The sequence below is a fragment of the Protopterus annectens genome, chromosome 8.part0, assembly GCF_019279795.1.
Source record: "Protopterus annectens isolate FY-2018-M chromosome 8.part0, PAN1.0, whole genome shotgun sequence".
NCBI classification, from domain to species: domain Eukaryota; kingdom Metazoa; phylum Chordata; order Ceratodontiformes; family Protopteridae; genus Protopterus; species Protopterus annectens.
Genome location: NC_056741.1, coordinates 1,329,837,026 through 1,329,860,885, shown reverse-complemented (window position 1 = coordinate 1,329,860,885; position 23,860 = coordinate 1,329,837,026). Strand labels below are relative to the sequence as shown.

At 37.5% G+C, this 23,860-nt stretch overlaps 1 protein-coding gene across 3 annotated transcripts in view; it reads left to right on the top strand.

Annotated features, from left to right (window-relative positions):
• LOC122809404 (junctional adhesion molecule-like) overlaps positions 1 to 23,860 on the top strand; it is a 286,702-nt gene that overhangs the window by 115,261 nt on the left and 147,581 nt on the right. For all 3 annotated transcript variants that reach the window (XM_044080875.1, XM_044080874.1, XM_044080873.1), the window contains exon 4: positions 478 to 685. In XM_044080875.1, coding sequence (XP_043936810.1) covers positions 478 to 685 — 208 coding nt within the window. The remainder of the gene's footprint in view (positions 1 to 477; positions 686 to 23,860) is intronic.

The following is a 23,860-nucleotide window of genomic DNA, read 5'->3' as shown; positions in this document are numbered from 1 at the left end:
TGTTATTAAATGAGTGGAATCCATCAAAAATTGTTTTACTCAGTTGAACTGCCCTAGCTGCAATGTTGTACTTTATAGCTGTTATTACTCATAGCCCTCATGTTTGAGGAGTTCCGGAAAACCCATAAAACACTTTAAAACTGAACTGTGCATTTTAGAAAAGTGTTGTCACTTTGCAAATAAAACACTAAAATGAATATGGAGACTTTTCTTGTATGGCATATACTTTTGAATCTGTATGACTATGTGATGTATAGAAATGCTAAGCATTTTTACTGCTTGGTATGGCAGAATGTATATGTCATGCCAGATGACACATTAATTTAAAAAAAAAACTGCAGATCACTGTGAACAACAGAAAAAGTCTAGATAGCAGTAATGTTTCTTCTGATAAAACAGTGTAGTAAATCAAAACATTTTGGAGACTGCCATATTGGCAAAGCATGACACTTTATTCTCTGTTTTTATTATCTCCAGCCAGTGCCAGTCTTTCTTTATTATGGCAATAAAAGCTTTCCCGTCAACAACAGGACAAGATGGGTAGGGGATATCAATCAAAACAACGGTTCCATTACCCTTCTAGACTTACAACCCAGTGACAGTGGAAATTACACCTGTGTGGTCCAACTAAATGCTCAGATCAATAACGGTCAGACTGGTATGAAAGTTATACCTCATGCAAAAGGTAAAATATGACATTATTCATCAGATGTCACTAATATTTGTTACATCACAAATGTTTTGGTAACTACATTAGATGCCTTGTAGATAATGGGTTTTGGTACCTTAATACACATTATAATTGTTCCATCAGCAAAATTTATATAGAACTGTCTTTTAACAAGTGAGTAAATGACATCCTTATATTCGTTCTCAGCATGTTTTTCTTCTCCTAGAAAAGCATCTAATGTATTCTTTGAAACTACTACGAGATTATGTGGCTCACATTTTTTGGAGAAAAGCTCTGTAGCATAGGTTGCCTTCTAAATGCATGTAAAAGAGCTATGCTGAAGATCCTTACGTTGATGGAACTGCATCTTTCTGAACAGAAATATTAACATTCCATTAGAATACTATTTTAGTGAGTTTCATACAAATATATTGCATCATCTAATGTTTAAAATTCCACACTTCATTTCTGAATTGAAACAGTATGGAAATAAAATGAACATGCCAGTCTTTAGCAGACATGTATGGCTGAAGAAAAAAAGTGTCATAGACGATATAACTTGATTTTGATTTAATCTCTGCATTGATTCTATCATACTTGTTATAGTGTCCTCTCCCTTATTACTGGAGTTGTATTTTTACCCAGTGGCCAGTTATTACCACATTTATTTAAGTATGTATGTATTTATTTTTTGCATTAAAACCACTTTAAAGTAGATTCATAAAACACTTTGAATATAATTAAGTATAAATTTGAGAAATCTAGTTCCAATAAACTAAAGAAGTAAAAATATAGGAGGCTAATTATACACTGTTAAAACACACAGCTAAGCAACAAATCAAGCGTGAGCAGAGGATTCATATTTCAAGCTTTAAACTTAAAATGAATCTACCAAACTTAGCAAAAACATTATGTCTCCAAGGCTGATACTATTCAGATAAACAGTGTTGTATCAGGATATTATTATCCTATTGCATATGTTTGTCTTTGTTTGCCTTTTCAGCTTTTCCCAGTTAGGGGTCGCCACAGCGGAACTCTGGTCTGCTAATGATTGGCAGTAGATTTTTTATGGTGCAGAGTTGCCAGCCCGATGCCCAACCTTCAGCGAAGGCACGCCAATTCATGCATGTCTTTCAGAGGCCACTCGACCGTGGGGAGGACATGCAGACTCCACACAGAAGGCACTCCAGCCGAGAATTGAACAGGAAAACCTCTTGCTGTGAGGCAACAATGCTACTGCTGTACCACCATGGCTCTATTACCCTATTGCATGTAATTACTTAATCAGCCTAAAATCAAGACTCTAGTAGATGCCATTTGGATATCAAGAGGGGTAGGGGTGCCTGTGTGTAAGATAAGTCTAAAACCTTTAACCGATGCAATAATGTTAGCTCATGTATTACTGGTACTGTGGCCTGTTTCCACCTGTGTCTGATACATTTCTTTACTACTAGCATAAAGAGAATAGGCACTGCAATCTCCACATTTGAGAAGTAGGTATTATCTAAAATTCCTAAAAGAAATAGTTCTGGAGAAAGCTAAATCTTATATATCAAATGAGAACCAGTTTATTCTGCAGTTCTCATTACAGCCGAGTGACTTCTCCAGGCGTTTCTGCAGTTACACCCTACTGCTCCTCTAGGCGTCAAATATTGCTTGTTCATATTTGCATTAATAATTCCAAAACCATGTTACATACAAGGTATTGGAAAATTTTATCTTGAAGCATACATGATAGCAAACACAATTGTATTGATATATGACCTCTGTCAATGGGTATTTGTTAAAAATGTAAGGTGATAACTTAAATTTTTAAATGCTGAAGCCACGCCCATTAGGGGTTAAAGGTACACACTCAAAAGAGCTCTACTAGAGGGAATGAATAGTCTAGAACAGTCCAAAACCATCAGTTCAGTTTCCAGTCATGGGTTCACTACACCTCCAGAATTAAGGAGAATAATTATAGACTAGTCTGTGGAGACAAACGAGTGTATAAAATACTTAAATTGGCATTGATAACCGAAAAAAAAAAACTTTCTAGACTTAGTAGCTTAACAAGGAATGACCATCATTTTCCTCCACAGATCTTGGAATACATCTACTTGTAAATCCTTCTGCCAAAGAATTCTATATTTTTCTGTTATTTGGGAAGAACTTTTTAGTAAGAGCTTATCCAGCTTACTGATCTGCTCTTGATCGGAAGTTACCTCTGTGATCTAGTATCCAAGCTAAAGACCAGTCTAGCAATGCACTCTGAGCAGTCTGAAGCTTCAGGAATTATGTTTTGAAATGCAAATACACCCTTCTGTACCTATGATTGAGTTCAGATTGTCCAGAGAACCCTTGCCATGAGATAGGCTTCCCGAGTAACAACAACTAATGCTAGTCTTTAGGGCCCTTACATCTTCTAAGCAGTCGGTAACTGCAGCTCCAACAAAGAAAAATAAACTAGTACCTATTTAGAATTACATCTATTATCCAAGGACCCAGTTTCATATCTTTTATCCCATTTAAAAATGTAATACGTATGCTATTAGCTATGGTAAACACCATTCCAACACTTGCAAATGATCTAATTTTCACAGAATCACGCAAACCAGAATATCAGCACAAAAGTAAAAGCATCATATTTTTTTTCCATAGAGAAATATAATTCTCATTTAATAGCCCCCGAGAGTGTTTAAAGTTTAACCTGAAACACAAAAATGCTCAACAAAAACAAAAAAAAAAAACAAACTCCAGAATCAGTGCACAGACTGTTTAATAGTGCAGCTGGTGACTTCAAATCAAAGGGGGGGCTACAGGAGACAGCTGAATGGGTGGGACCAAAAGGAAGGTGCATGGCCAACTAGAAAAAGCAGAGCTATACTCAAAACCACAGAAACTGGGACTTTAATTAAATACGCTGTCCTGGGTAACAAACTGTCATTATGAGAGTCCGATCAAGACAAAATGAAGTGTAGAAGAAAAAAATATTTCAATGCATTGGCTACATGACAGCTTACTTAATATCTAGATGGAAACAAAAAGGTTGTGAGGCATGAAAAAAGAAATTACTTTTTAAATACATTACTGGAATGCCCAAGCAAAATCAAGTATAAAAAACAAGCAGCACTCAACTCAAGCCACGTCTTCTTCCACTGCAGTTCTAATTATAAGTTATATTCAGTTTTATAAAAGTACCAAGTAACACGCTGAAAGTAGAAATCTCTATGATACCCCCACTTGTAAACATGTTTCTTATCCAAAAAAGGCCTGCTGCTGGACAACAACTATCTACTTATTTCATGGGGAAAACATGATCAAAGTAAAAAAATGAACAGCAAACAAGAAACAAGCTCAAGATAAATTGCTTAAAGGATTACTGCACAGGTTATGGACCACACATGATAGACTGGCATTCTGTTTAGTTTACAGGTAAAGCCTGCAAAGATGACTAAAAGTCTCCAACAAGTGTAATGAGCTTCTGAAAATACTGTAATCCTGTCCTTTATTATAAATACTGTCACATGCATTTCAATACCTAAGGCTTAGACTTTATCTAGTTATGTAAATATTCTCTGCATGGCAAAAACAAAAAGGCTTTCAATGTTGGTAGTTCTTTAACAGTATGCTTATTAAAGGTTACTTGCATCTTATAATCTCAGTCAGGCTTACCTGATGATCATTAAAGCATTGATACTTAAACACAGCGCAACAGGCACTGCGACAACATGCATTTTCTGAGTAATAAGAAGCATAAATCAACAGTATAAAAATATGACAGAAAACCAGAACATTCTGCAAAATCAAGGACAGATGAAAAGCCACTGTAGTACTTGTGTCTACCTTGGATGGGGGGATACTCTGCACACTTACACTGCATAACTGCTCCTTGCTTTGCTACACATCCAGAGTCACTACATGGGGGAGTGGGGTGCAACAAATATGTCACAATTTGAAATGTCTCTGACTGACAATGATGGCCCTGACACATTTGTCATACCTCTCAACGTCAGAGCAAGAAATCTGGACAAAGCCATAAACAGAAGTGGGACAACGGCCCAAAAATAAGGACAATTTTTAAATATTATTCTTATAAACTTAGAAAGATAATAGAATAGTAGATATTGCATTAGTATGAATCTTCTGAAGGGTATTACATCTGAAACTCAAATGTCTGTCATTATTTTCCAACTTCAATCTTTAATGATTTGCCACTAATTTGCCAGAAAACTACAATTTTATGAAAAAAGGACCAAAAATGTGAGATGCAAAAATACAAAATAGCCATGCAATACAGCTGGGAACCTGTCAAGGAAGGGGCACTTTTTAATATTAATACTGTTAAGTTGAGCAGCTGATAAAATAATAGAATCTACATGCATTTCTGAAATAAAAGTAATCTATAACTCTGATCATTACAATTATTTATTAATTGTAAACCCTCCACATTTTCTTCCAAAATTGCCATTTTGCAGAGGGATTATTAGGGCGAGAGCAACATTTTGAGCCAAAGTCAGGGACAGTTGAGAGGTTTGGATATACCTAATTCTATAAAGCGATTTATTTGCACATATCTCTCGACCTCTTAATGCAGAAAATCTGGACAAGGCCAAATATATTAGGGGAACATACAGACAGTACTAAAAATTGCTGTTGTATAAACGTAGACAGTTGATAGAATAACAAGTCTTGCTTTAGCATGCATTTTTCTGAACAGTATGAAGTCTGAAACTCAATGTCTTTCATTATTTAGTGACTTCATTCTTAAATTATTTGCCAGAAAACCACAAAGTTTGTGAGGAACAAACCAAAAATAAGAGGCAAAAATCTATTCATTCTGCAAAAATCAGGACAGTTGAGAGGTATAGTTCAGCTGGGGCTGTCTTTGAGTTTGCCCCCATTCCCCCCTCACAAAATCATGGTCGAATGGGGCCTCCCCCTTGCAGTCATTCCAATGTCCCATTACTTGGCTATTTTACCCCATTTTACCATAAACACTGTAATGTGCATACTGCTTTACTTCTACGATGATTTGGATTTCATTTAAAATTTTTATTTTACATTTTACAGCACAAACACTAATAGAGATCTGCTAAACAAAGCAATTCAGTCTCACAATCAAAATAGACTTAGCATTAAAACTTCTGTACCCTTGAAACTCACATTCATTGAAACAGCATTGAAACCCACATTCAAAGAAAATACATCTGGAAAGTGACAGATAAAGATTAACTTTGGGCTGTTTTCAAATCATAGGCCCCTTGCACATGAAACATGCATGTGTTCTTTGATACACCTTCCTGATTGTATTTAATTATATTCCATGTATAATACAGTACAGTTGTTAGAGGGTGCTTTAAATTTATTGTTTTGAACATTTTTCCAGGAAACAATGAAACAAAATGCATGCACCAATAATGATAAAACTGCCCAATTCAGAACATTTCCATCATAAAAGTCTATTCAAACTTCTACAATCCACCAGTATCAGTAAATATGCACAATCTCTGCAGAAGTAAAAGTCATCTAAATAATTCCACATTAAAGAGATCTGTAACTAATGAAGAGGTTGCTGCTAGCAAACAACTTTATATTTCATTGTTTCATAATTTGCCTGTTGCCCTTGAGGAATAAATTCCATGTGTTACATTAAAAAAATGATAAACTAGTAATATTGCAATAGGGAATGGATGGCAAACTGATAACAGGTTGATGGTTACTACATATATCCACCAAAGAGGACATTCTTAGGACTGTAGCATCCACTCCCTTTAACAGTACAACACAGTACAGTATCAGCAATGCATCTACATACTGTGGGAGTAGAACCCACAGCCTTCTGCATCAAAAGCAAGTACACTACCTATTGTGCTATTAACAATGCAAGCAAACTCAGCATAAGCAGAATTAAACTTTCTTCCCTTGAAGCTCTTAGCTCCTTGTAAAATCCACTTTACACTCAACTGTATCTCTCAACTTTGCAGCACAAGAAACCTGGAAAAAGCCAAAATGTACTGGGGGGAGCCCAAAAACAGGGACACATTTTAAACATTGCTTGTAAAACCTTGGGAAGTTGCTAGAATAAAATGCTGTGTTACCGGCGTGTATTTTACTGCCAACTCTTGAACCCAGGACCCTGTGCACTATAGTCAGAGCTACATACCCCTATGCCAAATCAGCTTTTTCTTCAAAGACAAGGAAGACTGAAACTTAAAAGGCTATCATTTGGTGAATTTAGTTCTCACCATAGCTCTCAACCTTTTAGGACAAAATACCTGGAGAAGGCCAATAATGGGGGAATACAGCCCCCAAACATATTCAGTGAATTCAGTTCTCACCATAGCTCTCAACCTCTTGGCACAAACAAGCTGCACAAAGCCAATAATGGGAGAATACATCCACAAAAATAGGGACAAATTTCAACTATTGATCTTATAAACTTAGAAAATTGCTAGAATAAAATGTTTTGTGTTACCATGCACTTTCTGAAGAATATGAAGTGTGAAATTCAAATGGCTGTCATTATTTAGTGAATTAAAAACCCAGAAAACCACAGATTTTATGAGGAACAGAACAGAAAATATGATGCAAAAATCTAAATGATTTTCACAAGTGCTGGTGTGTAGGGAATTCAGGCTCTTGCTACCTGCACTGAAGGTTGAGGGTTTCAGCCTAAGTTATTCTCTCTAGCCACCAGTTATAGTTAACTGGGGCATTTTACACACACACACACACACACACACACACACACACACACACACACACACACACACACACACACACACACACGTCCTATTCAAATTGCAGCTCCTGTTGGCAGATGTAACTGCATAGACTTTTGGGCAACTGTAGACTGCTGCCTTCTATCTGGACTGGTTAAACAGCATTTTTTTAATTTTGGTTTTCATTTTTGTACATCTGGGGAGTTGCAGTCCTGCAGTCCATTAGCATGAGCCACCACTGCTGTTTAATGGAATTCCACCAATGTAAAACGTAACAAAATAAAATACAGACTAAGTGCTGTCACCACAAATATACTGTGCTTCATCAGTCTGTTAATATATAAATTCAACCACTTAAATACCTACTCCAAATCAAGCTAACCAATAAAAACAAACATCCAATAACTAAATAACCAATGTATGCTTGCAACATTTCCTTCCTCACAACAAATCACATTGAACAGTGCTTAATAAATATTTGATCAATATTTGATTACTTAACCAAAGTTACACCAAAATATACATATTAAAACTTTTTTATATTGTAAAAACAACATTATGACATTGTATAGCTATAACAAGGCTAATTTATAAAAATTGCAAGTAAACATTCTATGTTAAAATTTATTTGCCCTGCATTTAAGTAAGTTCAAAATAGAAGTGTAATCATTCAAACCTGGTTTGACATCAGTTTTCAACCTAATCTGCCACATTAATTCCTTCATATCTAATGATGAATCAGTGTCACTCCAATGTCTTTTAATCTAACTCAATCAACAATGAAAAATAAAAACTTTTTAAATATAGCACATTCTCTTCAGTGTCTGAACAAAGCATTTGATGTCCTGCCCTTTCTAGTATCATTAATGTGATCATAAATATGTTCCTTTAACTTTCTTGATGTCTGCCCTATATAAAAAGATGGCCACATCAAGCAAATAGCCATATATACCACATATTTGGTATATTACAAGTGCATAGCCCTGGGCATGGCAAGGATCTATCATAACCTGCGATCATCATATACTTTCCGTCATTAATAAACTTGCACATCTTACATGACCCACATTTAACCATTCTTGAATTACATCCCCTGTAACTATGAGGGGTTGCTGAAAAGTTCTAAGCCTGACCAACTTTCTAAATACTGTGTTATTTTGCCTCTGTAGCTGAAAAGGGGGTGATTTTAGCTTGTAAAGTGCCAATCTGTGAAATCGTAATGCTAGGTTTTGATATTGTTTCAGATCATTGATTGAACCATGTCAATGAAAAGTGTGAAATTTTCAACTGTGGAACTCCAAACCCTCATGCAGCTCCTATTCCTGCAGAAGAAAACTCCAAAGGAAATCCATGAACGTATGATGCAAAAACTGAGTGACAAGTGCTCTTTTTACTCAACTGTGAAGAAGTGGTGTGCATACTTTCAGCATGGAGATTTTGAGACCAGAGCTGCAGCAAGGTCTGGGAGGCCTCAAATTATGTCAACTCCTGAAATTGTTAACCATGTCCATGACTTGATTTTGGCAGATCAGTGAATATTAGCTAAAACAATTGCTGAGACACTACAGATATCCAGGGAATGTGTTTGATTTATAATCCATGAGCAGCTGGGTATGCAGAAGCTGTCAGCCAAATGAGTGCCCAGATGTTTGAATGCAGATAAGAAAAGATGTCTAGTGGACACTTCCAAGTTGATTTTGCAGCCTTTTTGTCAAGCTGGTGCCAACTTTTGGAATAACTAGTTACTGCTGATGAAACATGGTTACGCCACTATGATCCTGAGACAAAACAACAGTCCATGCAATGGTGGCACTCAGGTTTACCAAGGCCAAAGTTGTTCAAGACCCAAAAGTCAGCAGAAAAGGTCATGGCCACAGTGTTTCTGGATCAGGAAGGTGTTGTAATGACTGACTATCTTCCAAGGGACCAAACAGTTAATGCAGAATACTACTGTAACTTGTTGAGCTGATTAAAGGAGGCACTGAAAGAAAAAATGAGAGGGAAGCTGCTGAAAGGAGTTTCCTTTTTGCAAGACAAGGCACCAGTTCTCAAGGCTGGCAAAACAGATGTTTGACAAAACTGGGGTTTGAGTGCATAGACCATCCACCCTACCCACCAGCTCTTGCTCCATCTGACTATTTCCTGTTTCCAAACCTTAAAAAGAGTTTAAAAGGGTGGTATTTGAGTGATGCAGAGCAGTATTGCAGTGATCAGACTGCAGACTTTTTATTTGGCAGGGTTACAGAAACTTCAGACACGATGTGCCAAGTGTGTTGAACCTCAAGGTGAATATGTTTTATAACTTGTAAGTTTCATGGCTCCATGTCATTCCCTTCTTGGTCAGGCTTAGAACTTTGCAGCACACCCTCGTAAAATCAAGGACCCTCTCAGTTACCTACTTAATGTTCCTACCCCTAAAGAATGTTATCTGTGGTGTCACCCTAACAAATATTTGTACTGAGGGGTAAATACTAAATTGCAGGTCCTCCTTAAGGTCTTAATAAGGTGTACAGAGTCCTGGTTAAATGGTATTACCATTGCTCTTCTTCTGGCACTTTCTTTACCTTCCTTCCTATGCATTTGTAATACCTGGGATATAGTGACCTCGTCAATCAACTTACACCCCTTCAGAATAGGGCAAAATTTGTTATCCCTCCAGCACTTTATTTCCTCATAAATTTCCTGAATTAACCTATAAAGATACCCTCTGTGTAAAACCATATTACACAGATTGTCCATCTCAAGAAAGAATTCTCATCATTAGTAATCATTCTAGAGAGCCACACCATTTGACTTTTCACTACTCCTTTCTTGTGAGATAATGGGTGACAGCTTTCAAAATACTCCTCAAGAAGACCATAAAAGCTAGTATGCAAAACAAATAGTCCCAGCATACTCTATTAAATGTATTTTTTTAACATCCAGACTAACAATAAGTAATTGGGGTTGTTTTTTTTTCTGTATGTTCAAAAATAAATATTATATTAAGATTATTAAAAGTGAAGCAGTAAGATACATAACCAGTTTGGTCTAGATTAATCAGATCTGGCAATAGTTTTGCCATTCTGATAGCCATTTTAAACATAAAAAAGTTTATAATTATTATTATTATTTTTGACTGATATACGTCTGTATGAAGTAGGCTGTAGAGCATCTTTTGTGGGCTTTAGGATCACTGAGATTATAGCCTGATGCAAAAATGGGTGCATGTGCAATGTCTTGAGATGCTTAACTGACTTTGCGACATTGTTTAAAAATGTTTGCCCACCTCATCTATAAGCCTGTGTCAGAAGTCTATCAGGACCTGGTGTTTTCCTAGAGGTGGAGTATATTTTACCATTAATTCAAGTTCATGTTTCGTGATTTCCCTCATATGATATTCCTTCCGCTATGGGGACAAACAAGGGAAAGGAGGGGGAGAGAAGTTGTATCATAAAGGCATTGTTCCCGGTCTGAAATTACTATGTAGGTACAGCCATCTTATATTGTTTAAAACACTATTGAATGTACACTGTCAGTATATCAGAAGGTGAAGTAACAATCTTTCTTGGCTTGGAATTTCTTATTTTAGCATTTGTCTTATTAATAGACTGCTGCCACATATATAGACCAAGAAACTCCTATACTGTGAGAGAATTTTTAAAATATTTCAGTCTTAAAGTGGTTCTTGTTTGCTCAGTTTTAATGTCCAGGGCATGAAATTCTGTCTGAAAGCAAGGAGATTCTTTACTGGGATAATGGATCCTGCGTCAAATAATTCTCTCTCCGAGCCTCAAGTAATTGTGTTTGTAGCAATCTAAGAGCTAAAAACTATCAAACAGTCATTCCATCTACATATGCTCTTAAAAAGATATTCTAGTTCTAATTAAAATATTTCTTTCTTTTGCCTATGAAGGTGGATACTTCAGAATTCTTTTATGCCTGTCCAGTCTGCATATAATTCCACAACTTTGGCCATAACTGTAGAACCCTAGCAATAATAGTTTCTGACATTCTAATTTAGTATTTGTAAATGAGATCTTTATGATCATAAGAGCTTAGTCATAAAGAAATACCAGTCAATAGGTGAAAGTCCTTAAGGTGCAAATAAAGTCTTTATTTTTTAAGCCCATTTTAATTCTACATCTAGTACCATATCCATAATAACAGCAAGTATTTTAAGAAGTTGGCAGTTCTGGGATATTATATATACCTTGCATATCCATTAAATCCAGAAAATTTGTAACTGTGTTGTCAGCTGAAGGGATGTGAATTTTACAAGGTCTAAGTTCATTTCTTAGTTTGACCAAAACAGATTCTAGTCTCCAGCCCGTATTATCACACCTTCTTGAAAAATGAACCCCTTCCTTAGCAGTGTGAGTGCATCAGAAGAAGTAACACCAGGGAAAATATAAATTAATGATAGTTATAAGTTACCCATCCAAAATTGTGTTTATTGCAGCATAACACCTTTCCTTATCTATTAATTGGGCAATTAAGTCAAATTGTATCATTCTGTTAAGAAGAATGGCTACCCCTCTTCTTTTGCCCTCTAGGGTATGATGCCAAATAAACGCTGGTTTCTAATTTCAAATGTCCAACATTTAAATGCATCTCCTAAAGTAATATAATTTATAGTCTTGAGCTCTTGATGTTCATGAATTTACTGGACTTCTTAATAGGGAAGGTCAAACCTTTCACATTCCAACTCAAAATATTATAAACCACTATAAAATGCTCATTGTTAAATAAAAAAAACTTGTAGGGAAAAAGCCAGCATCTCTAATGTATTATATCATGAAAATATAGTTAGCAGTCATTAGGTAAAATTTTCTTAAACTGTATAAAGAAAATGTTTCAGAAATAAGAAAAAAAAAAACAACACACACACACACTTTATATATATATATATATATATATATATATATATATATATATATATACTTCACATAAATGAACACCTGGAACACCAACAAACAAACTCCGGGTAAGTAACCACTTGTTCTTCATGGTGAACTTTGCCCTTTCCCCACTGTAGTGTGATCTTGGAGTTGGTATATTTAGTTAGGGGAAATAACAGGTGCAGACCCCCCCCCCCCACATATGGGAGTTTGAGAGGCTTGGGTGAGTTTAGTTTGCTTTGGTTTACAGTTTTTTGTTGTTTTGTTGTTCCAGACATGTGGTTACTTACCCGGAGTTTGTTTGTTAGTGGTCCGGGTGTTCAATCATGTTCGGCAATTATGTCTCAGTCTTGTCAGATTTGAAATTTTGGCTTTTTGGTCTTATCTGGTAGACCCATACGTATATGTATATATATATATATATATATATATATATATATATATATATATATATATATATACATACATACATACATATATATATATATATATATATATATATATATATATATATATATATATAAATAAATATACATACACACATACATACATATATATATATATATATATATATATATATATATATATATATATATATATATATATATACTGTGGTGGTGGTGCTGCGGTAGCGTTGTCGCCTCACAGTAAGACGTTGTCCTGTTCAATTCTCAGCTAGAGCGTCTTCTGTGTGGAGACATGCGTGAATGGGTGTACCTTCGTTGAAGGTTGTGCGTCAGGGCTGGCAACTCGGCATGAAACCTACTGCCAATTATTAGCGGACCGGAGTTCCACTGTGGTGACCCCTAACCGGGAAAAGCCGAAAGACACAACATATATATATATATATATATATATATATATATATATATATATATATATAGGACAAGCCCACCATTTTTCAAGATTAACAGTTTATTTGAGGTGGCCAAAAGTGTGACCATTATAATTTTAGCCTGAGTCTCTAAAACATTTGCAGTCACATACAGAGGTTAGGTGTTTTTTTTTGGTTTAACTTGGAAACTGAACCAAATTTTTTCATTGCCATGATCTTCTGGTAGATGATTCTATTAGGCTGAGACCGTTTGGGAGAATTTATTTACTACAATAATTATTATTATTATTATTTACTACAATAAGCTAAAGCCACTTTGCCCTTATTATAAAACTGATAAGAAATTTTACTAGAGAGTCCATTGACCTGCAAAATAAAGACTGTATTCCACATTGAAGGAAACTAAATGGAGAGTGTCTCTGTCAAAAATAGATAACCAAGTCCCTTTCCCTAGTAAGTGGGAATAGTGTTTTCCCCACTGATAGCCAGAAAGATGAACCTGTTTATTTTATTAACTGCCTTTTGTACAAAAGTGGTGTTATGAATACCAGGAAGGCATAATCAAGCTTAATAATTAAAAATTAAGAGCCAGAGATCACTTGAGTTAAAGTGTTATCTTCACAGATAATTTAGTGTGGTATTTGAAGGCAGTGACTGGATGAACAAGACATCCAAATATTTTTGCTGAGGAGCCATCATAAACGGACTGTTTAGAGATCAAATAATATTGATGGGGTCAGATTTTTTAAGGAACTATATAGCACCAAACAGAATTTCTAGGGTTTTCTTTAAACTAACACATGGATTTTCTTGATGAAACAATGGCTAGAAAGCAATGCAGTCTTTTAGAAAATCTTTTTGTAAGTCTGATGTTGATTTTCCAAGTTTTAGGACCATGTCATTTGCATACATTGTACTGAAGCCCTTACACAAGTTTCTGATAAGGTTATTGAAAAGGACATAAATATGATTAATCCAAGAACAGAGCCTTGAATGATGTTAGCTTTAAATATGCCTTTGCCAGATATGTAATTCTGAAAATATTTGACACCACCATCCCCAAAGCCCAGATGTGATAGTTTGCCAGACAGAATACAGTAATCCACACATTCAGATTCCAGAGTTAAATCTACAAAAATGGTCTCTAAGCATGCCGTTATCCATATTATTATATAGACTATGTCTGTAGCATTATAAATAGCCATGACCATACTAAACCCTTTAGGAACACTGTGTAGAGAGCTGGATAATAACCTTCACTTGCTAATACAATCCAGAGTATACAGTTTTGTGTAGGAGCAGAAGGTTTCAGTAGGACAAAATTAATGTAGCACTGACAGGAAGGTGACATTTTAGAGGGGACAATAGTTGCACATTTGAAATAACCTGAAATTATGCATGTTGTAAGGAAGATATTAAAATAAAGGTAAGAGGTATAGCTGTGACAGGAGAATCATTTTATGGAATAAAGGGTAGAGGATGGAATTTTTCTCACTCTGTAACAGGGATAACCACCCACTGTTTGAACACTGGCTCAAGGTGATGGTCACTGTTGATGCAAAACCCCAACCCCAAGTGCAAAATGGGAAAAAGGGGGTTGATCTGGATAAACTTTTTTTTTTTTTACTAGATCCCTTTTGCAGGTGTACTGACAATGTTTGTAAAGATTTTCAAAATAGAAATAAATACAAGAACTGTTGTGAGCTGCAGTCAATGAAAAAACTGAGCAAGAAAGGCAGCAGGGATCACAGCACAAGATATGGTTCTTGAAGGGGATCACAGCACAAGATATGGTTCTTGAAGGGGATCACAGCACAAGATATGGTTCTTGAAGGGGATCACAGCACAAGATATGGTTCTTGAAGGGGATCACAGCACAAGATATGGTTCTTGAAGGGATCACAGCACAAGATATGGTTCTTGAAGGGGATCACAGCACAAGATATGGTTCTTGAAGGGGATCACAGCACAAGATATGGTTCTTGAAGAGATCAGCAATTGTATTACTTACATGCAGGCTATCCTCTAGTAGAAAAAAATAAAGGATTTGCAGAATTGTTTATGCTGACTAGCCAGGGCTGGTTTTTTTTTACATCAACATATATGGCAATACTTGTGATAAGTCTATACTGCCTTCTCAGAGCTATGTCCCTCAGATAACAAGCTATATCATGTGCTTTTTTCTTCAGCTTATAGAATGCTTCATCTCTTTTCCTAAGCATTGCCATGATATCATATGTTAACCAATGACAACTTCTGGTTTCTAAGATATCTAAGTTTAATGGGAAACAGTTTATTTAAGCTGGGCTAAGAATTAGTTCGGTTTCAGCAGAGGTTCTTGTTCACTAAACAAACATCTCCACTCAGTGGACTCAAAGTTTGATGGAAGAGATAGTTCTAACTTTTTGCAAAGAGATTTACCTTTTACATATACTAGCAGAAGTATGTCTTTTAAAAGATAGGGATGGTATAAGAAGGTAATGTTAATTCAATGTGTTAGAAGCAATGGCAGAGACAACATAACATTGTGGAATATTTGTAAAGATTGCATGTAATAATGAAACAAAGCTTTGACAATAGATGTGCTCTATGGGTTTACCACATTTTTATTAGGCCAAGAAGTGAAAGAGCTATGTTATCCTGTATTTTATTCTCAGCTATCCAATAGATTAAGGTCACCATGATCAGTGATATTAATGCTAGCTCCTCTAAGGCCCATGGCTTTTAATGCCTTTTTAACAGATTAAGAATAAAGAAACATTTAGCAACTCCCTCCCCCTCATACTCCATATATGTATTGTTATACTGTTGGTAGTGTACCTTGCATTTATTTCCATAAAACTTCAGCTGCCTTATGTAAGTCCAGAGTCACATTATCTCCAGATACCTTCATAGACTCCCTCATCCATCCCCCAAGTGCCACCTAAATTAATATGACTGACAAGTATGCAAGTCCTACCCTCTACTCCTAAGGTAATATCTGATGCAGTAAACATTAAACAGTGTTAGCTCCAGTACCTTATGGTACTTTATTAACTGCACTCCTCTCCTCAGATATAACACCCTCATAACCACACCATGTGTAATAACCTCTAGCCACTTACCCTCCAATAACATGCATTTATCATCTTTAGCTTCTCCAGCAGCCTTCTGTAAGATGCAGTGCTAAATGCCTTCCTAAAATATAGGTACATAAAAGCAACTGACTTCCCCTCGCCAGTCTCAACACGTATGTAATTGTAGAATTATATCAAATTAGCTAATAGGACATCATAGCTGTAGATGCATGCTGATCATCATTCTGCCCCTCTGAAGCAGAAAACTTTTTCTGCTGTCTGCTACAATATTTTCCATGATCATCCCCAGTAACAGAAGTCTGAATGATTGGCCTGTAATTCCCTGAACTATTGGTATCCTTCTCTTATATAGTGGTGCTACTGTTGCTCTTTATAGTAATGCCATAACACATGGTCTTTCAGCAATAAAAAAATATATGTCCTTCTAAAACCAGTCAACTGTTTCATAATCATGGAGAGTAATAATCAAAAAAGGCAACCAGAACTTGTACTGCAATTTACTGAATCCAACACACTCCAGCAGTAGATTAGTTAAGTGCTTTCATCCTCTACGGGACTTCATCAGAACTACTGCAATTTGAAACTCCCTCCTTTTAAAAATCACTAAAAATCACATGACATTGTATTCACATTTAAAGGACCCCCATCCCAACAAAAATATATACTTGTAATGCACATTTTAAATCAAAACATTGTTGAATTGTTAAAAATTAATTAAAAACATGTCCAACTGTCACAACATATTAATAACACTAATAACACTCATATAAAAGCAACTCTAAGTGATAATTAATTAACAGTAAAATATTCAATATGGTTCAAAACAGGAGTAATACTACATGCTTCATTAAGACCTGGAAAAACTAAGGTGTTTAGCATAAGCTGCCATAATAATTCCCTCATTAACAAATGGTTCTCAGTAATCCTACCTCTTACATCCCTTTTAAGTTGTTCAATGACAGTAAACTTAAAGACGTGAAGAACAATCCTTAATATGTCTATATAAAGCATTGCTATCCTTATCCTTAGTAATGTCCCTAACAACTTCATAAATTCTGTCCTTACCCTTCTAACGGTCTTCCCGTTGTAAAAGGCAGGACACATTTGACAGCAGGCAACATAATTGCCCAATTCATGTCACAATTGTATCTAACTTTGGCCAAAATGGTATACCCATTGACCTTTACACTAACACCCATCAACACATGGTGACACATTCTACAATGCCCATATTTGTACATACCCTTGATATCAGACCTGCAACAACCACTAATATTATACTGATTCTCCCTCTCCATCATACTTTTAAAACTGGTATTCTTTCTGTACACTGTAACAGGTGAATCACCTAAGATTTTAATTAGCTGTGAGGTCAGATGAAATAATGAACCAATTGTTTCAACATCTTTGTAATGTTATACACATCCAGGGAAAAAGTTAATATACACGGTTTAGAATAATCTTTCAAACCTTCCCCTGATCCGGACTTATTAAATTACATGATTGGTCCAGAAAATGAAACATCCTCAGTACCTTGATGGTGAGGTCCTCCACCATTCCAACATAAAAGGGGGACATACACATATACCACTTTCTAAAATTCTGGAAAGATGTATCCACTTTCAACTTCTTAAACACCTTTTAAATGATAATGTCTAATCGTCACAGCATGGATTCCGCCCACATCATAGCACTACTACAGCTCTTCACTCTCTCTCTCTTTCGGCTTTTCCTGGTTAGGGTTGCCACAGAGGATCACCTTATCCACTCATGATTGGCAGTGGAGCTTCTACGGTGTCGGGCTGCCAGCCCGACACCCAACCTTCCACAGAAGGCACATGCACGCACTCACGCCTAGGGCCAATTTTAGTCTGCCCAATCCACTTGCAGCATGTCTTTGGGGATGTGGGAGGAAACCCACATGACCACAGGGAGGACATGCAGACTCCGCACAGAAGACACGCCAGCGAAGATTGAATCAGAGAGACTCTTGCTGTGAGGTGACAATGCTAACCGCTGCACCACCGCTCTTCTAAGTTTCACTAATACTATAAATAAATTCAGAGACGATGGCAAAATATTGTCTTTTGTCTTTTTGGACTTCTCTAAAGCATTCAATACAGTTTTACATCCTAAGTTACTGTCCACTCTGAAAAATTTAACATCAAACCTGATGCTGTTAACTGGTTTCAAAGTTATCTATCTAGCCACCAGCAAGCTGTGAAATGGAAGCAAGATCTATCCCCACTCCTTTCTGTTACGCTTGGAGTCCCTCAGGGTTCAATCCTAGGGCCCCTCCTCATCAGCATATTCATAAATGATCTTAATACTGCATCCTCTCAAGCATCTATCATACAATACCCAGATGATTCAACCCTCATATATGCAGCATCCACAATAACTCAACTTCTTACAGTAACACAAAAAGCCTTCTCGGATATTGAAACATGGCTAGCAAACTCAACTTATGATCTTTCATCCCTCTAAACCTACTAACTTCCCAGCTAACATTTATATCACTGCCAGTAATAATACTAGAATTTTCCCAGATTTCCAAGCAAAACTATTAGGCGTCATAATCGACAACAGACTAAAGTGTGACAAACACATTTCTAACACAGTCAAAAAGGTTCACAAGAAAATGGGGACAATGTATACAAACAAAAAATTCTTAACAGATGCTGTGAGAATAGCCATAGCTAGAACCCACCTTCTCTCCTCACTCTTATATGCATCCCCCATACTTACCAACCTCAAAAAGTCAGAACTAAGTAAATTAGAATCATGTTATAATAAGATTGCAAATTTGCAACAGGTTCCACACATTCAGCCCATCACTGTCAATGCCTAAAAAATCTTTCTTGGTTGGATCTGCCTCATATTATGAACTATAACCAGTTAATAATGGCTCACAAAATAATGCACAATCCTGACAACATACCTTCCCTAAAAATCTTCTACAACCCTACTCTAACATTTGTACTCTTTGATCATCTAACAAAGACTTACTCCAAGTAACTGAAGTATCCAATACAGCAGGCAACTCTCTTTACTCTAACTTTGTTGCTAAAAACTGGAATACCCGTACACATAGTATTAGATCCATAAGCAATCTTAATCATTTCAAAATATCCCTCAAAAGACACTTACTTGAATCCTAGCTTTGCACATGTAACACTCCAGGTTAATTATTAACTTAGCATTACTTATACAATTTGGCCGTACGTACTAACTATGCTAACATATCTCTTCTAACAACACTACCTCTCTATAAGTAGTTACATTCCTAGCTGCAACTCTCACCACAGAAGTATTGCTAACTATACACTACATTGCCTAAGTGATGCTCCCTGTTAATTTCCTAACTGTTATGTTCCTCCACATATATAAATTCAACCATATATTTGTCTATACTCAAGTGTTTAAAGTCTTGTTTTATTTGATACTATGTATATATTTTTGTTTTTACATTTTTATCTTGTAAATGTGTTAACATTCATTTTTTTGTCTTTTGTTTATAATTTCTATTACTTATTATGATAATTTGTATGCAAGCTTAGACTGGAGCTTTTCTCCCCGGGCCTCCTTGAAAATGGGCAATGTCCCAGTCGGACCATCCCAGTAAGCAAATGTAAAGTAAATAAATAAAATAAAATTTCACTGCATAACATTGGATTGGCTCATTTATGAACCAGTTGCCTTCTTAAGCAAAGTCTGAATGACTGCAAAATGCCTTTTCCCACACAGGATGTAAACTGCCTTCCATGTGCTATGCAGACTTTGTGAATATACTTCCCAGCAGAAGTGTAACCTTTACTTAACACCCAACTTTATTTCATATACACTGGCCCCATATGAAAGGGACAAATATAAATCTCCCATTTATTCCTGCCTTCCTTGCTGCATGCTATAAAAAAGAACATGCAAATGTTTTGGCCACATCACAATTTTACAATTATGTAATTCAGCAGTGACTAAAACATTGCATATATAGTAATGCGTGATCACACCCCACTTTTTCTAATATCCCAAATGCAAAAATCTTTCACAATTTCAATCCCCACAAGCAAAATGCTTCTGTCAGCCATTCAAAAATTTGCCATACCTTCAAAGGAAAAAATCAGTTACAAAAAGCCTGTGATGCCCGTGCCCTGGCCCAGCAATCAAAGAGCCTCAATTCTCACCACTAACACCAGTGAGGGGCGTCTCATATAGGATGAAAGGATAACAAATACACACAGTAAAGTGCAATTTCCCTTATGAGCACACAGAGATCACAGTCAGTCCGGGGCTGGCCGTTTCCTCACTCGCAGGTCCCCAGTAAGACTCCTGACTGGCACAGCTATAAGGTCCAGATCTCAGCCTAGTGGGCAAGCTAAAACTTCCAGAACCCTCTCTGTCCAACCAGTGCTTCATGTCCCTGCCCAGGTAGCTCACACACACACACACACACGCACACACACACACACACACACACACACACACACACACACACACACACACACACACACACTTTAAGAGTTTATACAACCTCACAGACACTCCAGCTGTGCCCCTTTTCCAAGACTATACAGTAATACCAGCTGCCACCACCCACTAATATTTATCAGCTACTCAAAGGCCCTTAAAAGGGTGTCCAATTATTACTGTGCAATATTATTATCCACTTGGTAGTATAGCCCAGGGCTAAAGCTATTGGAGTGGCTTTGTACAATTTTACCAAAGGCATGCAAGTACTAGAGTAAAAGAGCTTAAATTATCTCTACAAAAACAGCCACAGTTGAAAGGGTTTAAAAATATTTAATAACAAATAGTCAAAACACAAAACAGTACTTTTTACTACACAATGCTAGTCAAGAGTTCAGAGATCACAGAGAAATACTTAAAATAATTCAGTAGTACAGTTCTGACATCACAGAAAAACACTTAGTCTAATCTTTCTAGTTTCTAGCTATTTCTAAGAGAAAACACAAATCTAAGATAAGCTTACATATAGAGCAAGACAGTACTGGTGAGTTGGATGGTCAAGACAAAAATGCTTAATGCTCTCTGATTCTCTCTGTTTTTAAAATCACATTCCTGGTTCACATTACATCATTCTTCACACTTCCCAGGGTTCCCAGTCTAACATAAACTACATTTCCATTCTTCACCTCTGAGCAGGAACCAGAGCAATAAAAGACATTTATGCATGCAAATTATGGCCATTAACTCTGGCCTTAAAACAATAGGCAGGATGACTCACTCTTGACTTACTGGCTCCAAATTTTAACATCAAAGGGTCACAACATGCTTTACTTGGTCAGTAGAGTGCACTGTTGTTACATTATTTTCCAGTTCCACATGTAACACTATTTTTACCATTTAAGACAACAGCCTGTGGTTTACATTAATATTTACAGATGACAGAATTATCTCCAAAATTCTATCTGGCTAGGCTGGCAGCCTTCACACATCTTCACCCAATCTCCACATATCTCCCCCTGGAGAACTCAAGCTAGTTTTTCAAGTGACTCTTGAGAAATGCTGCTTGAGAGAATTAGGTTTATCTGAGTATACCTTATCCCGTTCCCTGTCTTGAGAGCCCATCTGCATTGGCATTCCTAATCCCACTGTGGTGCTGCAAGGACATATAATATGCTTGCAACCCTAGGCTCCATCTTAGCAACTTGGCATTTTGCTGTCTCTGTTTAACCATGTTAGGGGGTTGTGATCTGTCATAACAGTGAATTTCTTCCATACATATTAAGCTGAAGTTTCTGCAGTGCTCACACTATGGCTAGACATTCCTTTTCTGCAACTGCATAGCATTCCTCCCTGGGTTGGAGCCTGTGACTGAGATAAACCACTGGGTGCTCTTCCCCCTCTGAAGAAAATCTGGCTAAGTGCAGCCACCACCCCAAGTTTCGAAGCATCCACCTGAACAACAAATTCTTTGTTGTAATCTGGACTGGCTAACATGGGGGGGGGTCCTCCCAAAGCTTCTTTAAGCATCTGGAATGCCTGCTCACATGCTGGGGTCCACACTACCTTATCTGGCCTGTTCTTCCTTGTCAGGTCTGTGAGGGGAGCAGCTATAGTACTATAACTGGGGACAAACTTTCTGTAGTACCCTGCTGTCCCTAAAAATGCCTCACCTGCTTTTTAGTAACAGGTGCAGGCTATGCCTGAATGGCTTCCACTTTGGCAGGTTCTGGCCTTATCTTACCACTCCCCACTCTATGTCCTAGGTAGGAGACCTCTGCCATACGCACCTGACATTTGCTCGGCTTAATGGTCAACCCTGCCCACTGTAGTCTGCTCAGCACCTCCCTGACATGCTGAAGATGCTCTGGCCAGGAATGGCTGCAGATGGCAATATCATCTAAGTAAGCAAGGGCAAACCCTCTTGCTCCTGCTAGAATATGATCTACCAACCTCTGGAAAGTCACTGTGGCATTCTTCATCCCAAAGGGCATTTTGTGAACTCTTACAAGCCAAAAGGAGTCACAAAGGCTGACTTCTCCCTAGCACTGGGAGTCAAGGGCACCTGCCAGGAACCCGTTGTAAGATCAATGGTTGTAAGATACTTAGCCCCACCCAGCTGCTCTAGGGCTTCATCTGTCCTAGGCATGGGGTAAGCATCCAACTCTATGTGACTATTTAATTTCCTGTAGTCCACACAGAACCTGGTGCTGCCATCCTTCTTTGGTACCAGCACCACTGGGGTGGCCCAGGAACTGTTGGACTCTTGAATCACACCTAGTTCCAACATCTCCTGTACCTCCTCCCTCAGAGTCTGTTTGACTCTCTCAGGCACTCTATAAGGGGCCTGCCTAATAGGCCTTTGGGGTCCTGTCTCCAACTGATGCTGCCCCAGGTGGGTGCACTTTGGTTTCCCAGTTAACATGTCCCCAAATTCCTGCAACACTGCTCAGATTTCTTGAACCTGCATAGGAGATACCTGCTGGAACATTGCTACTCCTTCCACTGAGGTGTCAGCCCGAGCCTCACTAAGGTGATCAGTCCCCAGATCTCCCTCAGACTCCTCCTGCAATCCACTGCAAATGCTCAGCACAAGGGCCTCCCTATCATGGTAAGGTTTCATTATGTTAACATGGTACAATTTGTGCCCCTGCTGTCTGCCCAGCAGTTCCACCATGTAGTTAACATCACTTACCTTTCTTACCACCTTGTAGGGTCCCTCCCAAGCTGCTTGTAGTTTGTTGTGTTTGACAGGAATGAGAACCATTACCTGCTGCCCCACAGCATACTCTCTAGCTCGAGCATTCCTGTCATACCACACCTTTTTCTGTTGTTGGACTTCTCCCAGGTTCTCCTGGGCCAAGCCCATGAGTTCCCTGAGCCTTGTCCTGAGGTTTAGGATGTATGCCACAACAGATCCCTTGTAAGACTTGCACTCACTTTCCCACTCATCTCGAATTAAATCTAAAGGTCCCCTTACCCTATGCCCATACAGCAACTCAAAGGGTGAAAAATCTGTGGATTCCTGGGGAACATCTCTGTATGCAAACAACAGATGGGCAAATATTTCTCCCACTCCCTCTTAAACTGATCTGCAAATGCCCATAGCATGGACTTGAATGTAGAGTTTAACGTCTCAACGAGGCCATTACTTTGGGGATGGTAGGGGGTGGTCTTCATGTTCTTCACCCCACAGGACATCCACAGACAAGCCAGCAGGTCTGACA